The following is a 25,000-nucleotide window of genomic DNA, read 5'->3' as shown; positions in this document are numbered from 1 at the left end:
CACTTTTTTTATTATTAGCTACAAGAAAAAAGTGAGATCTATAGGGATGTGAAAAAACATTACTGTTAACCTTTGATTCAAATGGGATTATTTTTTTTATTTATTTATTTGTTCTTATTATTATCATCTGGTGGACAGATACTGGAACTGTTCTACTTACATGTATAATGTTTTATAAATAGTGGGTCACATTTCAAAATAAATACATTTTACTTTATTTATTTAAGGTGCTGTTCAATGTCTACATGCTGTGCAAAGCACAATGTTTGCAGATATGGTAATTATTTCAGCAAGACGTCTGGTGGATTGCGTTAAGCTGGTAGATTGCGAGTAACAATGGTTAATACAGCTTTTACAGAATACAGTCCTGAAATGAACTGATTATAGACTTATACTGTTGATGTGTCGTTTTTCTCATATTTGTTGGAGATCTTGTGGCACTGCGGGAAACACTAATATCACAAAGTATAAAAACCAAACATTCTACAGTACCGCTGTTGTAAAATGTATAACTAGACGCCCTGCAATATGTAAACAGCAACGCGGCTTAAACAACAATAAACAGTTTACCTCGACACACTGTAATGTGTTACTTATGAATTTGTATAAATGTAAACCTAGACTGTCTCCAGCTGTATGAGGAATCTCATACACCTGTGTTATTTGCCCACTGCACTGTACTATATAACTGTGTAATAATAAATCACAACGATTCGTTCTTAGCAGGACGCTTTGATTAAGAATGTCACACAGACACCAAAATGAAATAAAGTGTAACTTTTCATTATGTAATGAATAAATGACAATGACAGAGTACACTGATAGAGTAGCTGTGTACACTGCTTTACCTGTGCACAGGTAACAAGCACTAACTCAACGGGTTTTTATACTTTGCTCCCGACCAGCGGGCTTGGCCTGCAGGGTATTAACACAACACCGGGCTTTCCACAGTTCCAACCCCGAGTCTGTCGAACCGACACTTTCAGACTCGTGGATCAAAAATTGCGCATAGGTGCCAAGAATTTGATTAAAGTTATTAAAAAAACATAACAAAAAAACGACATTCATGTGTGTTGTGTGTACACAAACAGCGGTATAAGTGGGCCGATGCGAGATAAAGCGAGGCCAAGCTAACTTTTCTTTAATATTTCGCTTCCTACATCACTAGGAGTTGTACAAAACAGATACTGACGTGAACTCGAGAAAACCCCAGTTTTACAAAGAAAAGGAAACTATTTAGTTTAACGTAGAGAAAAGCTAATACAGTACTAACCTGTCTTCCCGAGCGGTAGGACTACATCTCCCGTCATGCTATAAAGATAGCGAGTAACTGGACTACATCTCCCAGAGACACATTACTGTAGTCAAAGTTACATTTAACAATAACTTTATTAACAATAAGAGAAAACAAACTCCGTCTTCATAGTATCATTTTTTTATCGATGTGTTTTAGTTAACATGAGTTCAGAATTTTAACCTTAAAAAACCTTTAGCTTTTGTACTGTAAATCTTTTAAGAACGGGGACTACTGCTCCCATAATACTCTGCTCTGGACAAAAAAACTGCAATTCCCATGGTGCAACTGGATGTTGCTATGCCGCATCATCTTGCTGCGGCGGTAGATTTGGCGGTGCTGTTGTTGAATACTATACTGAAAGAAATAGTTACCGATCCCGACATATCGTATGATTTGGGGGCTGTCAGCCGAGACGGGGTGTCACGATGATTCACGAACTGCTGTTGGCTCTAAGCGGCTACCCTGGAACTATTTTCACATGCAATAAACGGACAGGTTTACAGGTAAACTGCATCAGTGATACCGTGAAATGGTTTCTGATGATCATGACAGCTCGAACAAAACACTTGCAGAATAGCAGTGCAGACAAAACAAGCAAAACAGGGATGCATTTAAACGTACATCTGTGTAAATAATGAGCGAATGCGACTGCTAAAAAACAGTACGAAAACCCGATCGTCGAATATGATTCAGCAGACAGTACTAGTTACTGCTGCATCCATGGTACAGATAGTTATGGTAATCGAACTTCTGCAAATAAAGTAGTACATGTAATTTATAGCCAAGGTGTGGAATTGAGAATTTACCAAAAACGGGGAATTTACTGGAGCACATTTACAGCTTTTGCAATGTGCTCGATGGAGAAATGGGTCTCCAGTACTGCTAATCTACTGCCGATCATGCAGTGAACATTCGTGATAAAGACAACATTTGAAAAAAATTAAATAAATAAATAACTCCCAGGTCATTAAATGCAGTCCAGGTCAGTGGATGACAGACCTGGCACTGAAGTAGTCACTTTCGACCCGATTAACACTGGAAAAACGTCACTGTCTGTTTGGAGTCTACATTGTATGTGTCAATCTTTCAAGCCATTGGTTGCTTTTAGTTCTTGGTGTAATATAGAGCCCGTTCCCATGATCTTAAAACTGTGATATACTGGTATTGGCTTCTGTAAGCACTGCCTGGAACATTGTATTAATTAAAACAGAATGAAAAAAAAACCTTCTTTAAAAAACTTGAGTTAAGCTTATGCCCATAGTCACGCTCTCGCTCCTCGATCAGGTGTCCCAGGATCTACCTTTCCTCCATCCCAGTGAAACCAGTGTGCTGAACCGTCTGTGCAAACTGGGAACGGACTACATCCGCTTCACTGAGTTCATTGAGCAGCACACGGGTCATGTGCACCAGCAGGTGAGCTGTCACTCCACTCTCATTAACAGCTGTCTTGCAATTCCTTTATGATGTTTTCTTCTACAAATAAATTTTCTTCTACAAATTTCCTTGCAAGAAAGTTGTTATGCTAATCAGAGATGACATTTATTTTAAAATCTGTTCTCTTGCTGCTGTTCCACAGGAACACCATGGTGCCCAGCAGAGCCAGTCCGGACTCCATGGGATTTACCTGCGAGCCTTCTGCACAGGACTGGACTCCATGCTGCAGCCCTACCGCCAGTCCCTGCTAGATCTCGAGCAGGAGGTAGGAGGCGCCATCCAGCACCAACACCCACACACTGCTGCACTAGGCTTACACTGCCTCCCAGTCCTCAGCTCTAACCACGAGACCACACAGCCTCCCAGCACTCGGCTGTAACCACTAGACCATACTGGCATGTAGCAATGCTGTTCTTACACAGAAGCCTTCCCCACCAGGTAGAGCACAGTTTATTTGTTTGAAATGCTTGACTTTTCTGTAAGTAATAGAATTTGTATTTTTTTAATTGTTTCAGTTCCTGGCAGATCCACATCTCTCAATCTCTCACGTCAATTACATGCTTGAACAGGTAATCCCCAGTGTGTAAAAGCACATTATTCCTAATTGAAGGTGTTATTTTGGTAGAAGAATGACCCATAATGTTGTAAACGGCAGTTTAAAATCAATAAAAACTTTTTATTTTATTTTTTTAATCAGATGATTTTTGACAGATGATCTGAGATGGCGTTTGGTTTCTTCGGTTTCAGGATGTTATGCTTGTGTGATCATTGTCAGCAGTGTGGTGTTGCCGTGTTCATTCGCATGCTGTTTGTTGTGGTTCAGTTTCAGCTCCTGTTTCCCTCTGTGATGGTGGTGGTGGAGTACATTAAATCTCAGAAGGTAAGGACTGCAGCCCCCGATCACACCCACCTCCAGGCAGGGCTGGGGTCAGTTCCATTTCCTTTTTCAAATCAGTTCCAGCTCCAGTTCCAGTTCCAGTTCCTTCGAAGGATTTGGAATTGTTGTGATTGTTCAACTGCATTAATTTGAAGCAATGTAACTGACTAACAGTGGCTTCAATGCAAGTAGTCTGTTGCCACTGTGAGAAGCTCATTTAACAGAATACTGCTGATTGCGGTTGATGATGTGTTGGAATTGATTGAAAGGAAATGGGAAATGGAAATTGATTTTAAAAATGAGTTGGAAATTAAATAACAGGAATTGACCCCAGCCCTGCTAATGATAACGATGTCGTCTCACTCTCACTTTCACTGTCTGTGGTGCAGATCCACGGCTGTCAGATCCTGGAGACGGTGTACAAACACAGCTGTGGGGGGCTGCCACCGGTTCGCATGGCTCTGGAGAAGTGAGTACCCCCTCCCTTTAATACCCCTCAAAGAAAACTGGCAGCCCTCTGCCAGTCCTTCACTGTTCCAGTACTGCTTGTAGAATTCAGTGTGTTGCAGTGTAATATTCTCCCCTTGCTCTGCAGGATCCTGGCAGTATGTCACGGGGTGATGTACAAGCAGCTGGCTGCCTGGATGCTGCACGGCCTGCTTCTGGACCAGAGCGAGGAGTTCTTTGTGAAGCAGGGCCCCAGTGCTGGGGGAGGGCCCCCGGCCCCTGAGGAGGATGATGAGGACCTGGGAATCGGGGGGCTGAGCGGGAAGCAGCTCCGAGAATTGCAGGACCTGGTAAGACCTGAAAGAAGTAGAGGGAAGGAAGGGGAAACCTGAGAACCAACCCCTAACCCCTAACTACTTGAGGTACCACCTAAACCACTTCCCCTAACAAGGACCCAGTCTGTATCCCCTCCCTTGAGCAAAGAACTGCCCCTAACCCCCCCTCCCCCTGTCTGCACAGCGGCTGATTGAGGAGGAGAACATGTTGGCCCCGTCTCTCCAGCAGTTCTCCCTGCGCGCTGAGATGCTGCCCTCCTACATCCCCGCCCGTGTCGCTGAGAAGATCCTCTTTGTGGGGGAGTCCATTCAGATGTTCGAGAACCAGAACCAGAACCCGTCCCGCTCCGGTGAGACCCACACATGCACACGCACACGCACACAGACACAGAAAGAACATTGTACACACACCCCAACAAACCACTTGAGTGAGAGCCAGATTCTGAAACCTTGTTCTCTCTTTCCTGTTGTTTTACTCTCTCTCTCTCTCTGGCTCCCCCTGCAGGCTCGATCCTGAAGCACCAGGAGGACCTGTTTGCCGCGGAGCTCCACCGCCTCAAGCAGCAGCCGCTCTTCAGCCTGGTCGACTTTGAGAACCTCATCGACGGCATCCGGAGCACGGTGGCAGAGGTATCTATGAGCACCGCTAACTGCAAAGAATCTGAAACCATCAGTAAAAAATCACATGCGCATGTAAGAGACCCACAGTGTACTTCTCTCTGCAGCACCTCTGGACCCTGATGGTGGAGGAGGCTGATCTCTTGGGGCAGCTGAAGGTAAGAGTGAAGGTCATGGGAAGGGGGTGGTCTCTGGTTGGGTATGTTGCATTGACTGTGGGTTGACCCTGCGTGAGTTTTGTTACAGATCGTAAAGGATTTCTACCTGCTGGGGCGTGGCGAGCTCTTCCAAGCCTTCATTGACCAGGCCCAGCACATGCTGAAGACTCCGCCCACTGCCGTCACTGAGCATGGTAAGGGGGCTAGACCAAGGCTTTCAGGGGTACTGGTTTCCCTGCAATGGTGTGGGGGGGACTGTAATTTTGTGTAACAGTATTGCTTCAGAAGGTAAGGTCAGTACATGATTGTGGAATCAATATTAGAGAGGTGGATTCCCCATTGTAATAATGACACTCCCCATGCCTCTAGATGTGAATGTGGCGTTTCAGCAGTCAGCTCACAAGGTGCTGCTGGACGATGATAATCTGTTGCCTCTGCTGCACCTCACCATCGACTATCAGGGGAAGGAGCCCAAAGGTACAGCGCTTCACTGCTGGTGACATAAGCATTTTATGCCATGTGTACTTTTCAAACAGAGTTGAGGAATTGTTCCTGTTTGCGTTCCAGAGGCTGCTGGGAGCAGGGAGGGTGTGACTCCTCCTCGAGACTCCTCCCCCCGAGAAGCCCCTCCTTCTGGCTGGGCAGCGCTGGGATTGGCCTACAAGGTGCAGTGGCCTCTCCACATTCTGTTCACCCCTGCCGTGCTGGAGAAGTGAGTCTCTACATCTCTAAATATCTCTCTCTGTTAGAGCCTTTGCATTTACCTGGCACACACCCACCTCGATTGCTCGGGTTCAAAATAGTTTTCTGGTAGCTGCTTTGTCTGGGTCTCTAACTGGATGTAGATATCTCGTTTTTCTCTTTCCACACTGTCCTCTCTGTCTCTCTCAGGTATAATGTGATGTTCCGGTACCTGCTGAGTGTGCGTCGGGTTCAGTCAGAGCTGCAGCACTGCTGGGCTCTGCAGATGCAGCGGAAACATCTGAAATCAAACCTCTCCGACGCCATCAAGTGGAGACTACGCAACCACATGGCCTTCCTGGTGGACAACCTGCAGTATTACCTGCAGGTAAGCAGAGCGGTGCTGCTGCTAGTTAATCAGCACGTCCTTCGTGCCAGCACTCCCCCTGCAGTGACGGGATTTCCTGGCTGTTTTAGGTAGACGTGCTGGAGTCCCAGTTTTCCCAGCTCCTCCAGCAGATCAACTCCACCCGTGACTTCGAGAGCATTCGGCTGGCGCATGACCACTTCCTTAGCAACCTGCTGGCCCAGTCCTTCATCCTGCTCAAACCGGTGAGTACCATCCGTCCAGTCGCCTATCCCATTGTTTCGCTCCATTTCCATTCCAACCCTAGATAGTTTACCTTCCCTGACTGCTGCTACCTCCTCTGTGCCAGCTCTCTTCCCAAGCACTCACGACCATGTTTTGCACTCACCCGCCTCTCGTTGTGCTCTGCAGGTGTTCCACTGTCTGAATGAGATCTTGGAGCTGTGCCACAGTTTCTGCTCACTGGTCAGTCAGAATATGGGCCCACTGGACGAGAGGGGCACAGCTCAGCTGGACATCCTGGTCAAGGTAACGCAACGTCTCGGGTCACACTGGCAACAGGCTGCAGTGTAAAACTGATCCCTACACTAAAAACAAATCTAAATTTTTAGTATAATATAATATAATTAGTTACCTGACCATAACCAGTGCTTGATCAATACATAATCTTCCCAAGCAACAGTTATGTAATGGATATATTACAAATATTTTAATAGCAGAAACATTTGGAGCAGTAACCGATTCCACTTGCAAACACAATGTTTTATCCAAAACTTCTGACTGATACAGAATGACCTCTATATATAATAAAGGGATGATAAAGCCGTTTAAACTCCTTTCTCCTCTCAGGGCTTCAGCCGACAGTCTTCACTGCTCTTCAAGATCCTGTCCAGCGTGAGGAACCATCAGATCAACTCAGACCTGGCCCAGCTTCTGCTACGCCTCGACTACAACAAGTACTACACCCAGGCAGGGGGCACCCTTGGCAGGTATGAGAGCAGAGCCTCCTGACAGCCTAGTTGTTAATCGCCACCTCCCCTTCTCTTGATAGTTAAGCTCTAGAAATAAACCAGCACCTGCTGCTCTAGACTTTCTTCAACCTTGAATATGTCTCTCTTTGCAGCTTTGGACTGTGAACCCCCTCTCGCTTCAGTAGGACCTTCCACTCAATGGTATCAGACAGGAGCCACTCAGCCTGTGAACCTGGTGTCTGAAACAGCAGCTTGAGAGACAGATGAGAGGGGGTTACCCAGGAGGATGCTCCTGGCTTGCTGCTGTCATCCCATTTAGCAGAGACATCAGAACATTAGATATCAGAGGTGTCTTCGAAATAAAAGAAACAGGAAAGCTACCAGCTGTTCATGTCCACTGTTTATTCTTGGAGAAGGTGCTGCACAGGCACTACAAGCTTCTCCACGGTGCCTGGAGGGCCAAGCCTTCTTCATAGGGGTATTTCAGTTCCCGTGCCCCTCTGAGAGACTGGCCATAGAAAGGTACCAAACGAATATGGCTGACCTTGACTGACCAGTCGAAACGAGACCCGGAATTGAAAGACTTTGTATCTCATTGATAATCCACAAAGCCTGCCAGTGGTTCCCAGCAGTTGTGTGGTGTCCCATGTATAGCTGTATATAAATCTGCCTTCCCTGTACAAAGATCTGCAATAAAATAGAGTGCACTTCACTTGCTGGTGACTTCTTTCTTTGAGCAGCGCTTCACTAGGATATAACTGTATGATACAGCATCAGGTTCTTGACTCAACATAATCCTCATCAGCTATCAAGGACTATCATTCTGGTTTGATTTAGCAGCCAATGGACTTCTTGAACACCCTGAATATTGAAACATTACGGTACAGGCTGTTTTGCCAATTCAACAAGTTACTGTGTGTATATGTTTGTCTATTTATTTATTATTAATTAACAGCTTTGTGGCACCAAAAAAAGAAAAAACCAACACTGGTATAGAATGAAACAATCACAATTTATTTCTTCATAAAAATCGCGAGGGATAAAACTATATACAGGTAAAGCATGCACAAGTACGTTTACAAACACAACATTTAAAAGGCTCTAAAAGGGGGTTAAAAGCGGTCGGCTGCAGGGTGGTAGTGTTAGGTGGCAGTGTGGTCGTGTTTGTACTGGGGGTGCGTGGTGTAGCCCAGTCTCTCCCCGGCGATCAGGCTCTGGATCATCCACTCCGGAGACACCACTGGCACATCCAGCGCCGCCGCGCACTTCAGCACCGAGGCAGGGCACGAGCGATCAGTCACTACGAGGTCAAACACGCCCACCGCAATCTCTGCCAGCAGAGACAGAGAAATCATGAGCATTCACACACAGGAAGAGCTGTTATTCAGTACGTGCTTTATCAAGTCACACACGACAGCATTCTTTACAAAGACAAACATTTTTGCCGTTCACTATTAAGTAAACAAGGACAGAATAAATAGGAAGGGTCATTTGCTACGTCAAATATGTTCCTTCAGATCCAGGCTAATCGGATGAGGAAATTAATCGATACTAACAAGTGCCAAGGAGGAATTTAATATCAATTACTTGTACTAGTCAAACAGTACAGATCAAGAACTACCTAACCTCTCAGTCAATAGCAAAGAAAACAGAATAAGTATCTATGAACCCACTTGGATGTATACAAATCATTTTTTAATCTTGATTTATCCACATTGAGATTGAACTCTCTTTTTCTAAGGAGACCTGATAACAGAAACAAGGAGAGCCAGACCCATGCACAGAGAGATATTGGCGGGAGCCAGCATGCTTACTTTTTGTTCATGTGGACTCACCCTGATTTTGTGTGGCTGCATTGTGCTGCCGCACGGAGGAGGCTCCTCCCATCATAAGCAGGTCAGCCCAGAGCTCCAGGGGCCGGTCCGACACCAGCAGGATCTTCAGGGACTGGAACGGACTCCTTCGAGGGTGCCTGGATTGGATGGGAAGGAAAGAGAATGAAGAGGAGAATTGGGTTCACTTGATGTATTCATGAGTTAAGAATGATTTATAAAGATCAGGTAGAACTGTGTGAAACACCAATCACTGTGGTTCTGTAGCTTGTCACTATAGTCAAGAAAATAACAACTCCTGATAAAATGCATTTGAGAAAAGGCAGGCCTTCTGCCCAATGAAGCATGACCCCTTGCCAGCACAAGGCTTTTCTTTCAACACAATACAGCCGTGCTGGGATCCCTACCAATCGACGATGCTGTTCTCTTGCAGCCCGAGGCCAGCTGGCAGCAGGTAGTTCCTGAAGTTGAGCAGTTGGTTGGCGTGGCAGGAGTCTCTCACCCACAGGTGTGACACGCAGGGGATGCCACTCGCCAGGCACAGCAGGTACTTCCGGGTGCGGCAGTGCTGGTCTGCGATCAAGAGGGTCTGATAGGCTGCACGACACTGAGGGGGGGGAGAGGCCAGTTAAGAGTCTGCTAGTTTGGGTTTGTCAAGGGTTCACTTGTGACTCTTTGGGCTACATTCCCACAGCCATAGCCATGTAACTACACTAATAGCTGGGTAATTACCAATGTGCCTGCTTTACATGGCAACTAGAGTGTAATTACATGGAAACGGCCTTGTGAAGCAATTACACTGGGCTGTTATTACCACGTTATGGTTCCTCATTTAATAATCTGCTACTCCTAATGCTACACTGCATTCATAACTAAATACCCAACCTATACAACAGTCAGTAATTTCACTCCAAAGGCACTGGTTGTAGCGACCTTAGTTATGGACAAGGTCCTCTTCGCTCATTAAAGTGCTCTAGAGACAGTGGTGGCATTGCAGCAGGGCTTCCCTCACCTGACCCTCGTTAAAATTCTGCAGGATGTATCCTCCCCCGGCTCTCAGCTGGCTCTCAATGTAGCGCTTGTTGTAGGGGGCCGTCTCCATATACTCTGCCAAGATAAAACACAAACACGACTGTAACAGAGAAGCAAGGCAAGCCGACAGCACGTGTGCTCTTGTACTGAGTGCTCCTCCCTCACCGTCCTCGCCCTCGCTGCCCGGGTGGTTGGTCTCACGGTCAGTCTCGGAGGAAGCAGTCAGCAGGAAGGCGTACCCCAGGAAGAGAGAGGCGCTGCGGGGGAGGGGCCCGTGCGTCTCCACTAGGTCAGCAGGGTCAGAGGGCAGCTCGCCACCGCTCTCAGAGGTGCCACACAGCTCCCCACGCCGTCCTGCTGGGGAAACAGAGACAGCGTCACCTAGAGGTCTGGACGGGGATAGGACTGTCTTCAGTCAGGTAGATAATAAAAGGACATGGAACAAATAAATAAAAAAAAATCTCCTATGAACTCTTTATTACGTACACAATAATGCACCTCCACACTAAATGAAGTCCAGATTCACTCTGAGGACTATACTTTCTGCAGAAAGCCCACTCTACAGCACATCTACAGTATGATGGGGGCAAGTTGCCCACAGCAGCACAATCTGGACCTGAATTTTTACTTTAAAAGGTTTAGTGTCTCATTGATTGTTAAACTATTTGGTTACCCATGTTGGAAATAACAGTAGCAGCGAGCGGCTTCTCCTGTCAGCAGTGCTTTCAGCACGTCTTTCAGTCATTAGTGTAATGCACATGGGCAATAGATTACCCTAGAGCAATGAGAATGGGAAGTACAGAATAGAAGCACCATGTATTTCAGTGAAGGAGGAACTGTGGAGGAATGTGGTGCAGATACGCACTGAACACAACTCAGCCACTGCATCCTGACAGACGGTCGCGTTTTTAGTTTTTTTGTGAATGTGTTGTATTCAAACCAAATGGCATGAACATGACCCTAGTTTCCATTAAGATTTTGCACAAAATCACAAGGGTTTTTTTTTTTTTTTTTTTTTTTTTTTTATTATCCATTTAAAAGTTTAGTATATCACAAAAAGAAGTTACAAAAAAATGGAGAAAAAAAAACAGACAATGTAAAATACAAAACAGTTTATTAAAAGAAATTAAATAAAGCCACATGCACACATAAAAATGGCCCTAATAAAATCAAGATACAAAAAGACATACATTAATAACAGGTTGATTGTGCACAATCCTTTTTTCTTTAACAAATTAAACACTTGTCTAGGTTTTCCATCTCGTAGCAGCTTTACTGGGAGTGTTTGAAGGGTGGAGAGGGGAGGGTTTACGATGGTCAGTTAAGTCTCTCCCCGTGGGGGGGTATCCGTACCGGTTTTGGGAGAGGCAGACTTGCGTCCACGCTTGGCTGGAGATTTGTCGTCCTCTGAGCTGATCAGTTTCCTCTTCCCTGCGTATCCCGGGCCTCTCGGGCTGTCGGACGCCCCTCGGGTGGGGGTCCCGCTACCCACTGCATTCCCACGACGTTTTCGCTTCCCCTCCACCAGGTTATCTGCGGCAGAGAGGGAAATAGTTTAAAATGATAAAAAGCATATTCACGTTCTTACTTGAACTGTACATAATAACAACACGTCGCGTGTAGGGTGTCTCTTATTGTCATCTCTTACCCAGGCTGATATCAGAGGCCTTGGTAAGAGGCATGACAGGTTCGTATGGCCCCAGTCCAAACTGCTCCCTCAGCCGATTCCCCTGCTCCAGAGACAGGATCACTGCCATCCTGCGGTACCATTTGCGCTGCCCGTCCTTCTCCACGCAGTAATAGAAGTCTGTACCCTCCTTCTTGTGGCCCTTCACCACGCCTGGGGGGGGGGGGGGGGGGGCAAGGCAATACCACAAAATCAACCAGTCAATCAATCAAAAATCAGAGCCAAACAGCAACATTGTTGCAGCAGAGGGCTCATCATGGCCAATGTTGCAATTACAGCATTCTATGCACCAAGTTTAGATATCATTAGAACCAAGGTGAATCCTCCCTTTTGCTCCCCTCACTGCACTGTAAGTCACACTGAAGGAAGCGCCTCTTTCCTCACCTGCACTGAAGTACTCATCATCGGACAGTGCAGTCACCTCTGTCTCCAGGGGGATGGGGTCACACAGCAGGATGTCCTTGCCCAGCACGTCACACTCGTAGCCGTCGTCGAAGAGCAGGCGGAAGCGCCCGGCACCCGTGTCCTGGGTGATGCAGCCCGAGTAGAAGTACCCGTTAGAGGACCACTTGGCAACGACACGCAGCCCTACAAAGGAGCTGCTGGAGCTGCCACCACTGGTGTCAGGGAATTGGGGCTGCAGCAAGGCGAGCTCGGGGGAGTCGGAGCGCCGCAAGGTCCCTCGTGGGGAGGACAGCTCGGTAGAGTGGGCAGAGTGCTGCTCCGGCCTGACACATACCCGGGTATAAGCCTCCTCTTCAGAGGAAGAGCTGGCTGGGTTGGGGGCACCATCCCTCTGCGCAGGAATCACACACTCCCTAGGGGGCAGCAAAGACAGAGTTAGAACAGGTGACAGAGAGGAGAGAGAGAGTTGTGCTAGAGAGAATAGGGAGGACAGAGCAAGAGAAAGAGAAACAGAGTGAGGGCGAGAAAGCTAGCAGGAGAGACAACTGTAGCAGACACCAATGAGACAGTAAGATAGCAGAGACGGAAGCTTCGTTATTTTTAACATCAATAGGCTCCCACCAAAAGTCCACAACTTTGATTACGAGTCAACACAGGGATGAGGACTGAAACACTTAAGGAATTCAACTCCAACTCAAACCCAGCTGAATATGTCAAATTAATTTTGTAATTCAGCTTCCTGGGATTACAAGCTCTTCTTGTGACGAGTCTGAGAAGGTACTGCTCATCTCCTCCCACCTACACCTTGCTGCACAGAGTTACTCAGCAATGACAGGGGAATTCACAGTTAGGCTTGCCTACACTCAAATAATCCACAGTATAATCAGAGTATCTGGGGAAGGGTCACTGCCTGCCTTCTCACCTGGAGAGGGAAGTTCGGGACGGGGGTCGGCCTCGTCTCCCCCTGCCGCGGGGCGTCCCGGGCGCTCTGTCTGCATCCTCCCCGCCCGCCACTGTCCCCTCGGGACCCTCTGGCATCTGTGCACTTGCCTTCTGTTGGCTGAGGAGACACACACGGTGTGAGGCGAGTGAGTGAGGATCAGAGCGAGAGAGAGAGGACACTGCTTACAGCTATTGGTCAGAGCCGGTGGCTGCGTGGGTTTTAGCTGGGCAAGCCGATTCAAGAAATTACAAAAAAGCCTCCCTATCGTGCACGGTCTACAAACTTACAAGGTTGACATAAAAAGCAACAAGAGTCCAGTAAATGTGTGTCCCAGTTCCTACCTGGCAGGGACTGGAGTTCTAGCAGGGTACAAGGAAAAAGCAAGACAGACAGGCCAATGATGAAAGAGGAAGGGAACAAACTGGTAGGAAAGTGCCAAAGACAGAAAAGACAGAAAGGAGGAGTTCCATAGCCAGTGAACAGGACAAAGACAGACCGCTGTGTCCCAGACTCACTTGGCATGCCTGGTGGGTGTGCCACGGCCCAGGGGAATAGCAAACTTCCCAGCGGTGTCACCGCTACCCGCTGCCCTGGCCCCTCCACTGCTGGCACCACTGGAGCTGCGCTGCAGGCTGGGCGTCTTGGAGGACAGGGAGCTGACATCACCCAGGTCACCGGAGGTCATGGAGCCGCCAGTGCGTGACGGGGAGGCATCACTCTCCAGGACGTGGCAGTCGACAACCGGCTCCTCCGACTCCTGAAGGGAGGAGCACACAGCAATGAAACTGAGAAAAGGGCAAAGCGCACAAAAATCTAAAGAGAAAACAACTGCACTGTGCTGAGGAACTGAAGAACATTCATGGTACCACTGCTAGAGTGTGGATCAATGTAGAGGTGGGTGAAATTAAATGCTTGGTAGATGAGCGCTCACCTCTGTGACGGTGCGGTCCACCTCCCTCCCGTCCTCGTAGTACACATCAGTGATGATGCGCGTGACGATGGTTCGCACCTCCCGGATTGTCCTCACATGTCTCCGGACAGAGTGACCTGGAGCTGGTTGAGGCAGGGGCAACTCCAACTCTCCCTGCAGCACAGCAACAGGGCAGGGGGTTAGAGGACATTGCTTTCAATGCAGACCCCACATCCTTATTTCACACCTGTCCCTCTCTCTTTACCAAAGTATTTATGCCCATACCCCCTCCCTCTCCCAAACTTTCAGCCTGTACATGATTCAGACAAGTCCCAGACCCCTGACCATTTCCCCGGTCTCAATCTCCATGTATATGCCCCTGTCCCCAGCACCTTGTCATGTAGATTCGGAGCGCTGCCCGCCTCAAAGCTGGTCTGCTGGGACACGGCTCTCTGACGAAGCTGCAACACAGCAAAGGAGGAGGAGGTATGGAGATTAGGCACACAGGCAAACTTTCCATGTACGTATACAGAATTGAACCTCCCTCCCCCTGATCCTAGTCCCCAGTACCCTGCTCTGTAGATTCTGGGGGCCACTTGACTCAAAGCTTGTTTGCTGGGACACTGCTCTGCGGCGCAGCTGGCTTTTGGCTGGGCTGTCTGTCTGCACTGCTGCGCTGCATCTCTCCAGGGCATCTCCATCATCATCATTCTCCTCCTCCTCCTCCTCATCTTCATCTTCATCCTCCCCTTCCTCCTCCTCCTCCTGCTTCTCAGGGAGCTTAAGTCTCTCTGTCTGCGTGGCAGCCTCCTCCAATGGCCTGGGAATCAGGGCTTCAGTTTGGATCTCCTTCACCCTGCGGCTCGCCCACATTGCCCTCTCCTGGGGCAGGCTCTGACTGCTGCTGACCCCCAAGTGACCTTGACTGTCCTCCGATCCTGAGCCAGGCTCTTCCCCCTGTGGGGTCCCCCCCGATTGGCCGATGTCCAGCGAGGGCCGAGAGGTCACGGCGTGACTGCGGGAGATCTGCTTCAGCCGCCGAGCCCTCGGCCCTTCCAGACCAGCGTCTCCTTCCTGGGAACAAGGGGTACGGCAGGGGTCACCCCTGCAGAGGAAAGAGCAATGTTAGTCGACTAGCACGGACAACATTCATCCATCAGCCTGATAAACCACTAGGCATCTGTCAAATCATTTTGTTAGGATGCCAAAATTACAGGCAAGATCCTGTACAAACAAAACGTTATTCCCCACCCACCCCCACGGCCTCTTGGGCAGGTACCGTTTTCAGAGCTGCCATCCAGATGGGAGAGGGTTTTCATAGAGCAGCTAGTTGGTGGTTGTGATCATTCTGGTTCTGCCTACTAAGAGGGTGACTCACAGATGCAGAATGATCAGTTGTTCTGTAGCTGTGTTTGCAACCTGATACTGAATACCTTCCCTATGTACTCTTATGCCAGACGACATCACCACATTGAAGAGTATAAGGAAGAACACACTCAAGAGGACATGGGGGGGGGTTGGGGGTCTATTGTTGCCCCCAGGATCAAGTCTCTGACTTTGGAGAGGGATCCTTGAGAAGGACCTTGAAGCAACTTTGCAGCAGAACAAGCAAGCCTCTGCTCCTCTCACAAGGGAGACTGAAGCCCAGAATAGCAGCACCATTCAGAACTGGGTCACAGCTAACAGCCACTAGACTAAAACGTACAGCCGGAATTCACATCTACAGTGCGCTGGGACCACCAGGGGTTTCATTCGAGCCAGGACCTAAATCCAGCAGTTTAAATGTGCTTTGCTTTTTAAATAGAGCAAACCAAAACAGAGATCACACCCACGGGAAGTCTCATAAACTTTATATCAGAATATTTTTTTCATGAACAATTATCACTGTAGGTGGTAAACAAGAACAACTAAAGTTAAAAATGCGGCTTTGTAAAAGTGACCTTTTCCTCTAATGCACAGCGCCCCCTGTTTGCCACTGATGGGGTCTTTATACAAACGGCGCTGCCTAATCGGGATGGTGATAATCAGGATTTCTGCTTAAATGGGATACAACTCTGGGAGACGGTTCTTCCCAATGATATTTAAGTTGTTTAATTGGGACGTCACTTTGTTTACACAACCAAAAATGTGACGAAGGTCGTCTGAAATGCCTTTCGTTTAATTGGGCAACCTCTTATTCAGGATATTTTCGACTGTTCAACCATCTTCTGCCATAATGAGTCCCTGCAACAGTAGAGGGCAGCAGTGCTCTGTGGAAATCCTGATGGACAGCGTATTGGAGTGAAGGTTCAGTAAGTGAGACTAACTGCAAGGTGCTGTGTGCTTCCAAAGGAACAGAAAGAGGATCTTGCCTGGTGGGGGTGCCGGGGTGCCCAGGTCCTGCAACCTCCACTTGTCTCCGTCCTTCACACACCCGGCTAAACACGGACTGGTTCCGCTGGGGGCTGAACGAGATGATGACAGAGAGCGAGATGTGAGAGTAACAGCGGGTGAACAGAGAGGTGGGGGGGTGAGATCAGGAGACTAGCCCTACCAGAGACATCAGAGCACTATTATCCCCTCAATTGATATTAAACAATCCACAGCATGATTCCAGGTAGTATTTCATGGTTACAGCACAGATATATCAAGCTGTAAATGGGAACACGTTTGCCATTTGTCCTTAATGGCACTGCTCAGGAGAACAGCAGGAGTTTCTCTATGGCAGTGCTCAAACTCTATGCCCAGCAAAGGACTCTCAGCTTTGTTACTTTAAAGATATCACACAGCTGGGGTTAACTGCATTACAAATGAAGACTGGGTAATCTTATGTGCAATTCTGCTAGGGCAAGTCATCTTGAAGCAGTGATAGGGAAGTCATAACCATTTTTAAAAAAAGGACAATACATTATTATTGTTCTTTACATTTTTGCATTGAAAGTTAATATTTCATTGAAATTTAATATTTCATTACCAAATTGCACTATTTCGATAAGGTAAATTACTGCATTTTTAATTGAATCAGTGGCTTAAACTGGTGCCTGAACTCACAGACGAGTCCTTTCTTAAGCTGCCGTCTGCCTAGCAACAAGTGTGGGTTACCTGGTTACAGCCATAGCAACAGTGGTAGCCGTGGCAACAGAGCCTTCCTCTTGAGACACTGCCGGCTCTGAAGAGGAAACAAAGAATTAAATAAAATAGCAATAGTTCAGGCCTAGGCCAATCATTCTGACTGTGGTCACACACCTCACTGTGGACTGAGATCTGGACACTTCTCACATCTTAAACACCAACTTAAATGGGGCACTGGTCTGTAGATGGGTTGCGATGGATTCAGTTCTCAAATTAAATGGGGTTATGCCTTTTGTATGGATGTCAAGGAGCCCATGGAGCAGGTTGGCAAAGTGGATGGGCACGGTGCCCATAAATATAGCTTGGGCGATTCCAGCATCCACACTATCTGAGGAAAAGACATTCTGAACCTAACCTCAATGAGCACTCAATCAAACTGAATCTCACTGTAGCTAGGGGCATATTTGGACAGTCCAGACCAGTACCTCTCCTAGCCTGCTGCTCTTACTTTGCAAACTGAAACGTGCCGACTCTGGGCTCTCCTCATTCACTGGTGTCACGAGTTTCATCCTGAGACTCAGTTTCCCATCATGCTCAGCAGTGGTGGAGGCAGAGTCCAGTTTGGTCCCTTCACTCTCCTCAGCCATGATGTCACTTGTTGCCATGGCAGTCTCCCTGGTAACATCACCAGTCACCACAGCGTTGTCAGAACAGGATCCAACCTCTTCATTTAAAAGAATAAACAAAACACGATACCTTCAACAACACTGAGAGAATTCTATCAAGCTAGAAAAACAAAAATGCAATGCTTGTGAGACAGGACTGAAGAAAAAGCCTAAACCCCTGCAAAACAGGGATCAGCATACACTCCAATTAATTACAAGCTGCAGTTTTAAGTATAGGTGTGCAAAAACATGGTCTGTCATCAGAGCAAGTGCCAAAGAAACCCACCAATGGGAGTGCTGTGTCGGGGGCGCTGTTTCAGCTGACCAATAAGTGGAGGTGTTGCACTGGCTGCTGGGTGAATGAGCTCTCCTTCCTTGGGAAGAGTAAAATGAAATGGGATATCTAAAAAAAAGAGAACAGAACGCAAAGGGAAGACATTTAGATAGGATGAACACCCAAGGGTGGTGTCACGCAACTGTGGACAAGGCACTGCAAATATGAGAATTATATTTAAGAACACAGATGTTTGATTAGTCTGTAAAAAAGTTGGCAAATGTAACAGAACTGTGCATCTTTGGCATCTAGATTTTGTCGTTAGAAGCCAGAATAATGCTGTTCAAATAAAATTAATAAATAGCCATACCCCCTGAGCTGTCACTCAAACTCTTGTCCCCTCTCTGACCTTCTGTCTCCATGGCACACCCTGCCTCCTCTGGTTGCTTGTTCTGCCCTAGCTCCTCCCCATCCTGTCTGGCAGAGGCAGTGGGGGCAAGGGAGCTCTTTGTGACTCTTCCATCTCCACTCTCAAGAGCAACCCTGGTCCTTCCTCCCTTCTCAGGAATCTCAAGAATAGTAGGAGAATCATCGGGACAAGACTCCACAATGATGGGCTGGGATGAACCTGCCTCTCCTTTCCTTTGCTGGGGTGTCTTTCTGCTCCCCTTGTCAAAGGATTCTCTCTCGCTCTCCTCCACTACAATCACACTGCTACTAAAGCTGTTCTCTGCCTCGCTCTCCTTCTCCTCCTTGCTCTCCGCGGGACATTCCTGTTTGGGGATGCTCTCCTGCACACAAGAAGGCTGATCAGTGCTTTTGGGGGACACTGTCCTTTCCAAGGCCTTTCCTTCCTCTTCCATAAGCTCTGGTCCCAGGGAGACAGCTTGGCTCTGAGACAGGGTAAGACAGAGGCCTGACCCTTCGACTCCCTCCTCAATCTTCTCTTGCTCTTCCTCAGGTGTCTCCTCCAACACATCTTCACTCCTCTTTTCCAAGGGCTCATCCCTACTTTCATGATGACTGGCCTTACTGGAGATGGCTGCCTCTGGCTGCGATTCCAAAGGCACCACAGCATTCCCAGCCTGGATTTCCATCGCCTCTTCATGCACCCGAGTAGCTGTAGCGGGACTATCAGATTCCAGAGCCTTCGCAACCCCGGGAGCTCTTGGTCCATCTTCTGATTCTGGCACTTCTTGCGGCAATCCGCTGTTGGTCGTGGTGGTCTTAGTTAGGTCTAGTGTTTCTGCAGGAATCTGTGGCAAACTGCTAGTGAGAGTTAGGTCTACAGTGTCCGGTTTCTGTGAACTACTTGTGTTCGTAAGGTCTACTGTTTCAGGAGGTTTCTGCAAACTGATGGCTGTTCCTGAGGACAGTGGGGAAGGAACTTTTGGCACATTGATAGTCTTGTCCAAATCTCCCATTTCAGAAGCTTTCTGAAGACTGACGGTCTTGGTTGCATCTAACATTTCAGCAGCGTCCGGCAAATTGATTTCTGAAGTCTGGCTTGAGTCCACCACTTCAGAATCTTTTGGCACACGCTTAGAGTCAGTTGATTTTACTGTTACTGGAGGTTTTGGCAAACAGCTAGTGTCAGTTGGTACCGCAACTGCCGAAGACTTTGACAAACTGCTTGTTACAGCATTAGCTGGTGGTTTTGCTAAGCTGCTACAAACGTTAGGTTCAACTGTTGCTGGAGTTTCGGCTCTTTCAGGAGTTTCTTGCAAACTGTGCAGGCTTCCCTGTGAGAGTAGCAAGTTGCTACAGGGTGCACAGACTACACCACTAAGCTCCTCAATCTGTGTCAACTCGCCATCCTCCTCCTCCTGGTGCCGGGGGACAGCACTACACTCACTGTTAGTAGAAAGCTCCAATCTGAATGCTTCCTCTGCCCCACTGGGTTCTGACCGGCTGGGTTCCGAGTCCTCACACTGGTCTGTTCTCTTTTCCTTTGTCAGAGGGTCTTTGGGAGGCTCTGTATAAGGTTGCCTGGAGGAGCCCTCAGCTGGGGGCTGTGGCTGCCGTTTACTAGCTTTCTCAGCAGAGCTGCCGCTCCTGCTGCCCTCCAAACTCTGAGTGGGAATGAAAACATCCTGTAGAGACAGAAATGCAGCCAGTTAACCAGGGGTTTGGTAGTGGTGAGTAGAGCACAACGACTGGGGCGGAACCTGTCCCACAGTGTGATTCAAAATCAACAGGCACAGAACTAAAACAAAAGCTCTTGAATTCAGTACAATGGTAGGACAGCTAAATTCTGTCAGTCTTATAACAGGCAGCCCTATTCAAATAATAAATTCTAAATATAATACATTTAAAAATGGGTTTTTTTCCCAATGTAATTCTTGTGGGTCAGCCTGGCTGGAAGATGACAGCTCAGCTGACACCTACATGTGAAAACTGTGGCTGGGTTGGCACAGGGAGGGACGGCTCCATTGCGAAGGCAGGGGAGTTCTGCGATACTGGGGTGGAGGCTTGAGGACCAAGGAAGGAAGCCTCTTCAGGACGAGATGGAGGCTGGTCTGTTTTCATTGGCTCCTCTGCCATCTTTCCCGATCGGTCAGCTTCTTCAGCTGGGAGGGATGTATCCATTGGTTCATCATCATCATCATCATCTTTGTGAAAGAAAAAAAAAAGTACAACCAGGAATACACATTTCAAATTTAAAAATAAATTGGGAGATACCTTTTAATATGTTGTGCTAGCTATGGTCTCTTATAAAAAGACATACTACTCACATTAACTTAAAAAAACTACAAAAAAATATTGTACTCTGGAACTACTAAGCATATTCGGGTGATCCTATTAAAAATGACCACTCCAATAATTCCACCTTAAAAACAAACATGTTTGTAAAGGAATTTAGAGGCCCCCAACCTGAACGGAGGACCAGGAAAGGAATTTCACCTTGTTCAGTAGGCGAGTTCAGTACAATGATGGGAGTTGGGCCAAAAGCGTCCTGAGAGGGCGCCACAAATTCAGGGGAGTTCCTGTGGAAAAAGAGAGACAGGCACCGAGCTAAACACCTTCAAAAAGGACCACTTCTGACTTCAATCCACTACTTTCAGTAAACTCTTACTTTTGACTGTTTTTACAGACCCTGATTAGCATCAGTCATGGACTTCCTTACTATAGCTTACTTTTAGCTACCTTTTTTAGTTCAGTGTCAAAAATCTGACTCTGTAAAACCAGGCTTGCTGTCAAGCTAATAAAGAAATTTGCAACCAACAATGCAGTGGCTTAACCATACAAATTAACTTACATTAGCAAGAGGACATTCTTATACCATTAGAAAGCATGGAAGTAGTACAATACAACAATTATATTATCAATAATAATAACAATAAGACATACTGCGAGAGGCTCTCCTGCACCAGGGTGGTCTGTCCAGAGAGGTGTAGAAGTCGCAGGCTCTCAGCAGGGGTGCAACGGTTCTCTGATCTCGACACTGTGCTGTCCACTCCAGATCCTAAACAGGAAACCCTTGCAATAACTACACCGTTTGTACACAGACATGCCACTCCAGCTCTTTGAACTGAAGCATGAGAAATTCTAGTCAAATCTTAGAAAAACATAAGGTGCCCTCAGGAAGCACTACAGGGAATTTGCTGCTGCAGGTTTATAAATCAGAGACACATTTCCATGCACGTGGCAGCAGTCTAGCTCCTCCTCCACAAAGCCATTTCACCCAAGTTCCTTTACTTTTACTCACCTGCAGCATCCTGCTCAAACAGGTCCTCCTGAGTGGACAGGACCTCAGGATCCTCTTCCTGGTCAGGCGAGTCCTCGACCTCCGACCCCTCCCCCAGCAGCAGGCGGTGTATCGTCATTTCTTTTTCCACACGAGAAGCTTTCTCTGGCAGAGCGGAACAGCTGGAGGTCACCTCTGACCTGTGGTGGAGGAATTAATTGGTCCTACACCAAATGAAACTTTACAAATCAGCTGTCAATCCACGTCAATAGAAATGCCACTGAATGTACCTTTTGCATGCTTCATCTTGATCGGTTGAGGTCAGACCATTTCCTCCAATACTACGCTTATCTCCATCTGCAGAAAAGGAAACCGGATGAACTGTGATCATTAACCAGTCTTTGTGTAGTACGGGCAAATACACAGGATGGGAATTATGTGCACTAATGAAAAACTAAGCAAACTAAGCACACTTTTAGTCCCTATTTTAATTTAAAGCCTAGTTGGTTAGAGTAGCAAACTTACTCTAAAGCGATTTTTTAAAAACAGTAAAGTCAAGATGTGAATGCTGGGTTAGACACATTTGTGCCCACCTCCCAATGCAAAGGTGGTTCATCTCCAAGGGAATATAGTAGGAAGCAAGGTGACTCACCTGCTTTCCCGAGGCTGCCTGTCTTCCCTTCCTTCTCTGGCTCTCCCAGACTCTCTGCACTCTTCTTAAGCTCCTCGTCCACATCCTCACTCTGCGACATCAAGAGAAACCCGAAGCTTGGCTGGGAAATCTCTACACACACGGGACACAAAGACACCCCCCTCTCATTAGCTTACTGCAGTGATAACACCACAATGGCATCCACATTCAGGTCTCCAACAGTGCAGTACAGATCAAAAGGGTGGGCAGGATATTTAAAGTTATAATTATGGTTTCTTTAATATAAGAGCTATTTTTAGCTATTTTTCTCACAGATTTAGCAGCCAAACCACTACGAAGTATGTTTGTGTTTCAAAACTGGATGAACATTTCTAAAGGTATAACTGAAAATGTAAATTTAACTGGCTGGTATGCAAACAGATTCAGTTGCACAGGGGGACTGGTACCTTTTTCCAGGGCTGGCTGTGTCGTTGAATCTGCTCCATCCTCCATCACCTCCTCTGCAGGCTGGCTATTAGGGGGAGCTGGGGCTCTGTGTCAAAGGGAGGCAGAAAACAATTATACCACAGATCCTGCAACACACCCAGGATCTGGGGCTCTGGGATATTATAGTGAGTTTGAAGAACCAGTTAGCTGCTCCAGTCCCATTTCCAGCTTGCAGTGTGTACATTCTTAACAGTGTGTTTAGTATTCTAAACAGATCGCTCACTGCCCCAATTTAGGCGTTAATAAGGGTTCAACATGGGCTGGGGGGGGAAAGACAGTGTGATTAATATAGGGAGTCAAATAGCAGAAATATCAGACTCCAGAGTGGTTGTTTAAAAATAAAATGACATGGTTACTATTACAGTTCAGGGACAGTGGAGCAGAATGACCATCATACATTATAAAGGAAGAAGTCCTTCTGTACCTGTTGCAACTAGAAGGGGAACACACTTCATATACTTGACTATGTTCCTCGTCAAGTGAACTGTGCCCTTTGCTGGAATCCAATGTAGCTGAGGACAGTGAAAGACAAAGGTTACTTCAGAAATTTGAGGTGCCTTCAAAAGACCTCATTAATCTTTGAAAGACAGATAAAAGAAGAATTGAAGGAATCAGTTTGTGAACCTCACTGTTATGTGCTAATGGCCAGAGTTGAGCTGAAGCCTGCGTCAATCCCTTACCCTTACCTGAGACATTGTGGCCGTCGTTTTGCACCTCTCCAGACTCCTCACTCACAGGCCCCTTACTGCCCTGCGGTGCAGAAATCAGTTCCTGTCAGAGAGAACCCAGCCAGCATTACTGAGAGCACTGAGGAGGCAGACAGAGATAAGGGACGAGCGAGGGAGGGACACAAGCAGATAAATGAGGTGAAGAGAGGGACATGGACAGTCTTACTGGTACTCACCAGAACTGGGCTGTGTCTGTGGGGCTGCAAGCTGGAGAGGCGCCGAGCCAGGAGGGTCCGATAGCCGCTGTCAGGATCATCCTCCAGGGCGGCGCTCTCAGGCTGGGAGTCCTCCACAATCAGACAGGGGGTATCCTGCTGGGACAGGCCAGGGTCTAATTCACTGCCTCCTGGATCCATATAGCTACAGACAAGCAGAGACAAATCAGAACCACATAGAGGGAAAAACACAGCTTCCTAATAAACTGCCTTAGCCATCCAGTACTAGCATGCTACCTCCCTGCTGCTGTTTTATAAAATACAAATCTGAGTATTCGTTTAGACAGTAAGAGTTGAACTGACTTCGTTTTTATGCAGGACTCTGATTCGCAAACCCTGCATGCCAGAGGTAATCCGTGGACACTGCCTTTTCCTGAAACTCACATCAACTATCAAGATGTTTAGTTCAGCAACTTGTTCATTTAGTGTTTACAGGTAAACACAGCTGAGACACCTTGTTACGTAATGACAGGTAAACGAGAGCAAGCAATGTAACAATAGGGGTGCAGTTTGAGACATAGTAACAATATTCAGATTACAGGACACAAAGAAATCAACATGCATCCATATTAAAATAAATCAATAGAGATCGTTGCATACCTGGGATTTGCATTAATGCCTAGATACAAAAATGCATTCAGGGTTTGTCTTCATACTGAAATTACATTGAAACAAATCAGCAACACGATTGCAATTAACAGCTAGAAGAGTAATACAACACTAACATCCAGCGCCGTTTAAAAGTACAGTCCGGCTCTCTAGCCCAGGTGCATAATGTGCCTTCTACACAGCCAGTAGTCGCCATGACCATCTCTGTGCAAGTATGTCGTTCGCGAATACAATAACGACTCGTATATTAATATTACAGAGATGGATATACACATGCCCAGGGTTGAATCAACCCAACATCTGCAGCAGCAGGACTCAACTAAACCAAAACGCTATGATTACAAACACATAGCCAGCTACAAAAAAGAAGTAGTGCATGCAGTCTGCGGACAAATGAAAAGGGTTTTTTCCAAGAACCGTGCACACACAGGGACTAAAATCTTTCGGTTCTGTGCAAAACACTTTCCTGGTAACACTTCTGTTACTGATTCTCCCTCTACGGTGTTTCGATCCATTACTTGGGGTTTATTGCCCAGTATTTTCTACCCTATAGTATCCTTACCTTTGTCTCGACAGTTCTCACAAACCCCCACCCCCAACATGCACCTACACCGCCCCTCCTCCAGCGAGGAATGCTT

The 25,000-nt window shown here is 47.1% G+C and overlaps 2 protein-coding genes across 7 annotated transcripts; one reads left to right on the top strand and one right to left on the bottom strand.

The window, feature by feature from the left end:
• The first annotated feature begins 1,588 nt into the window (after nt 1-1,588).
• tubgcp4 (tubulin, gamma complex associated protein 4) lies at nt 1,589-7,897 on the top strand. The gene is made up of 18 exons (XM_041235070.1): nt 1,589-1,800; nt 2,582-2,710; nt 2,874-2,996; nt 3,247-3,300; nt 3,555-3,611; nt 3,998-4,077; nt 4,204-4,405; nt 4,575-4,740; nt 4,896-5,020; nt 5,116-5,166; nt 5,255-5,360; nt 5,536-5,643; nt 5,734-5,878; nt 6,058-6,235; nt 6,325-6,459; nt 6,626-6,742; nt 7,064-7,203; nt 7,338-7,897. The coding sequence occupies exons 1-18, from the start codon at nt 1,723-1,725 to the stop codon at nt 7,348-7,350; spliced, it is 2,007 nt and encodes a 668-aa protein (XP_041091004.1). The 5' UTR covers nt 1,589-1,722; the 3' UTR covers nt 7,351-7,897.
• A 281-nt stretch (nt 7,898-8,178) lies between these two features.
• On the bottom strand, nt 8,179-25,000 carry LOC121304404 (TP53-binding protein 1-like). 6 transcript variants are annotated; one of them, XM_041235525.1, is made up of 29 exons: nt 24,925-25,000; nt 23,715-23,898; nt 23,497-23,581; nt 23,235-23,322; nt 22,771-22,856; nt 22,325-22,456; nt 21,963-22,029; nt 21,694-21,872; nt 21,336-21,450; nt 20,859-20,971; nt 20,373-20,596; nt 18,355-20,077; nt 17,997-18,113; nt 17,554-17,769; nt 17,076-17,142; nt 16,346-16,438; nt 14,565-15,099; nt 14,387-14,455; nt 14,016-14,168; nt 13,600-13,841; nt 13,064-13,201; nt 12,121-12,554; nt 11,698-11,889; nt 11,403-11,582; nt 10,215-10,406; nt 10,030-10,124; nt 9,425-9,624; nt 9,021-9,157; nt 8,179-8,515 (listed from the first exon to the last, which is right to left on the bottom strand). In XM_041235525.1, the coding sequence occupies exons 2-29, from the start codon at nt 23,892-23,894 to the stop codon at nt 8,328-8,330; spliced, it is 6,240 nt and encodes a 2,079-aa protein (XP_041091459.1). In that variant the 5' UTR covers nt 23,895-23,898; nt 24,925-25,000; the 3' UTR covers nt 8,179-8,327. The 6 variants fall into 6 exon arrangements, with proteins under 6 accessions (XP_041091459.1, XP_041091460.1, XP_041091463.1 ...); XM_041235526.1 differs by having other exon boundaries at nt 10,215-10,403; XM_041235529.1 differs by having other exon boundaries at nt 19,840-20,077.

Source organism: Polyodon spathula, chromosome 37, assembly GCF_017654505.1.
Source record: "Polyodon spathula isolate WHYD16114869_AA chromosome 37, ASM1765450v1, whole genome shotgun sequence".
NCBI lineage: Eukaryota > Metazoa > Chordata > Actinopteri > Acipenseriformes > Polyodontidae > Polyodon > Polyodon spathula.
Note: the sequence above shows the minus strand (reverse complement) of the source record. Positions and strands in the feature narration are given on the sequence as shown.

Bases quoted from the DNA above. Each gene is read 5' to 3' on its own strand.
- tubgcp4 (XM_041235070.1), top strand. From the start codon at position 1,723: ATGATTCACGAACTGCTGTTGGCTCTAAGCGGCTACCCTGGAACTATT. The intron at 2,997-3,246 runs GTAGGAGGCGCC...TAATTGTTTCAG, and splicing joins TGCTAGATCTCGAGCAGGAG to TTCCTGGCAGATCCACATCT. The intron at 6,743-7,063 runs GTAACGCAACGT...TTCTCCTCTCAG, and splicing joins AGCTGGACATCCTGGTCAAG to GGCTTCAGCCGACAGTCTTC.
- LOC121304404 (XM_041235525.1), bottom strand. From the start codon at position 23,894: ATGGATCCAGGAGGCAGTGAATTAGACCCTGGCCTGTCCCAGCAGGAT. The intron at 20,078-20,372 runs GTAGGTGTCAGC...CTGTCTCTACAG, and splicing joins CCCAGCCACAGTTTTCACAT to GATGTTTTCATTCCCACTCA. The intron at 14,169-14,386 runs GTGCTGGGGACA...GCTGTGCTGCAG, and splicing joins CTCCGAATCTACATGACAAG to GGAGAGTTGGAGTTGCCCCT.